The 2,821-nt window shown below is 38.5% G+C and overlaps 1 protein-coding gene and 2 non-coding genes across 3 annotated transcripts; all 3 read left to right on the forward strand.

The window, feature by feature from the left end:
* Positions 1–6: 6 nt before the first annotated feature.
* LOC121965165 (nucleolar protein 58-like) lies at positions 7–2,645 on the forward strand (the record flags this gene model as incomplete). The annotated part of the gene is made up of 7 exons (XM_042515323.1): positions 7–80; positions 178–230; positions 792–916; positions 993–1,129; positions 1,325–1,389; positions 2,209–2,343; positions 2,446–2,645. Coding segments are annotated over 7 exons (789 nt in total), but the record flags the coding sequence as incomplete, so codon positions are not given.
* On the forward strand, positions 269–357 carry LOC121965167. The gene has a single exon (XR_006107459.1). It is a non-coding gene; the product is annotated as a small nucleolar RNA SNORD70 (small nucleolar RNA).
* Positions 1,164–1,253, forward strand: LOC121965166. Its single transcript, XR_006107458.1, has one exon. It is a non-coding gene; the product is annotated as a small nucleolar RNA SNORD70 (small nucleolar RNA).
* Positions 2,646–2,821: the final 176 nt, after the last annotated feature.

Here is a 2,821-nt window from a genome sequence, read left to right on the forward strand (position 1 = left end):
CAGGTCCTTGATGAATCTAAGCTGCAGCAAGTTGACAGCCTGTATAAGGAGTTTGAAACTCCCGAAAAGGCAAACAAAATGTAAGTATTGATGGAATGGCCTCGTTGTCGTCATGTGATTCTGTGCAACTCGTGTCGATTACATAAAGCATTAACTGTTCTGTTTTTCTCCTTGTAGTTTGAAGCTGAAGCACTTTGAGAAGTTTCAGGACACAACAGAGGCGTTGGCAGGTAAGGACACGCGTCTTTGTGCGTTGATATACACCAAAGATCTGTGGTCTGTGATGTGTTTCTGTGTCCGATGAAAACATGAGGCATTTCTCACAGTATTCGTCACTACCACTGAGACCACGGTGTCTGCTGTCAGCAGGTAGTTTAGACATAGAAGGACTCATTATTAAAATTACTTAAATAGTTTTTTATATTTAAAAATGTTTTTTAACAATGCTCATAAATGGGCAGTTGATTTTTATTGGGTTTTTTTTTGGTAGCATCTTTGTTTTTTGGTAAATAATTCAATAAATTTCTGATCTTAAACTTGTTATGATGGGAATCCAAGTATTTACAGCTTATGTTTGCAAACCAAATATATACTTTATGATAATGTAACATGTTCATTGTTTTTCATGTGTATCACTTAAAGTGTTTCTGTTGTATTTTTCCTCGTAATATATTACTTACCACAAACTGCAGGAACTACAATTCTCCCTCAGACATATGACTGTTTTCTGTGTTTATACAGTAGTTCATGCAGATGTTGTTGATGCAATATTCCTGACTTGTGCCTCTCAGCTGCCACGGCCCTCACTGAGGGGAAAGTCGGCAAGAGTTTGAAGAAAGTGCTGAAGAAAATAGTTGCTAAAGAAGCTCACGAGCAGCTGGCCATCAGCGATGCAAAGCTGGGCGGCGTTATTAAAGTAAGTGACTTCACATGTGCGTTTGTATTAAATAGTTAAGTGAAGCGTTGTGGCTCTAAAACGCTGTGGTTTGCAGGAAAAGCTGGACGTGAGTTGCGTCCACAGCCCCGCCGTGGCTGAGCTGATGAGATGCATCCGTAGCCAGATGGAAGGCCTCATCACCGGACTTCCTCCCAGGGAGATGAGCGCCATGTCTCTGGGGCTGGCTCACAGGTACGATCGCACTCGGGCACCACGGCGCATGAACGCGACTGCTGCCTATGATTACACTTGCTGTCCGAAAACAATTTTGTGGAATTATTTCAGCATTCGTCACTACCACTGAGGCAGCAGTCTCTCCCGAGGCACAGGAAGATTTAAAAAGTGTAAAATGGTTCATTGATAAGTCTTACTTTCTGTTTTCTCCAGTTTGTCCCGCTACAAGCTGAAGTTCAGTCCGGACAAAGTGGACACCATGATTGTGCAAGCCATCTGTAAGTGGAATTTTTTTATGATGCATAAAAATATATATTATATAATGATACATACGGCTGCAGATAAGAATTATTTTCAATGTCAGCTCACTTGAAGTTTAATTTGAATTTTTAATTAATAAAAAAAAAAATTTAAAAAACGCCTTAAAATCGGAATTAATAAGTTTTGGGGTTTTTTTTAGTTTGCGGAGACATTTAATATGGGATTTTAGCGTTATTTTTTTCTGATTTTGCATGGTTAAATATTAATATAATTGGTAATTGTTATGAAAAGAAAACCCAAATGCTTTTTTGCATTAAAATTATAAAGTTGTGTTTTATGTTACAATAATACTTGGCAAAACTCTCCCCAACCCTGAGTAATACGTGCCAATACATGTTTTTTTTTTTAATTAAATTTAGAATTTTTTTAAATTAGATTTTAGAATGCCTTAAATCCATTCATCAAAAGTTAAAAAAAAATGTAAAGACATTGGATGTGGGATTGTTGGGATTTTATGATTTTTTTAAAACATTTGTTCTGACTTTTCATTGTTAAAATTTTTTAAATAATTGGTGTCGTGTCTGTTTTTTTTTGTTAATATTAGTTTTTGTAACACTGGTCTGAGCGGCATTAAAAAGTCTTAAATTCCGCTTTCCTCAAGCTTCAGCAAGCCTGATCAAAATCAAATTTAGACAACTAGTTTTATCCAACAATCAATCCAAACACCCCAATATATTCAGTTTAGTTTAGTTTTCTTTTCTTCCCATTTTTTCTGTTTTGGTTGTGCACGTGCACTGTGACTGATTTTTTTTTTTTTCCTGTCTTTGTCCCTTCAGCACTTTTGGACGACCTGGATAAGGAGCTCAACAACTACATCATGCGCTGCAGGGAGTGGTACGGTTGGCACTTTCCCGAGCTGGGAAAAGTCATCACCGATAACTTGGCCTACTGCAAAGCTGTTCGCCATATCGGTAAACAAAATCAAACGAACAAAATCATCTTCCTGAGCAGCTGTATGAAAGTCTCAGTACAAGTGTTCCCGAGTAGCTGAACGTGCGTGTTTGCTTCTCCAGGTGATCGCACAAACGTGGCAGGTTCTGATCTGTCCGAAATCCTCCCCGAGGAAATCGAGGCAGAGGTGAAGCTGGCCGCGGAGATCTCCATGGGAACGGAGGTGTCGGAGCAGGACATCGGCAACATCAAGCACCTGTGTGATCAGGTCTGTCTGTCTTCATTACGTGTTCAGACCAAGACGCACTTTTTTCCCCACACAGTCATGGAATTTTCCAGGCCTGGAAAAGTCATTGAACTATTAAAAATCTTTGAAAGTTTTGGAAAACTCATGGAAATGTGTGTAATCAGTTCAGTTGCATTGATTTAACACAATGGTGAATTTATTTTCTGTAGCTGAAAAATGTAACGTAGCTTTAATACGTGTGAAAAACTTTT

Source organism: Plectropomus leopardus, unplaced genomic scaffold (genome assembly GCF_008729295.1).
Source record: "Plectropomus leopardus isolate mb unplaced genomic scaffold, YSFRI_Pleo_2.0 unplaced_scaffold18871, whole genome shotgun sequence".
NCBI classification, from domain to species: Eukaryota; Metazoa; Chordata; class Actinopteri; order Perciformes; family Serranidae; genus Plectropomus; species Plectropomus leopardus.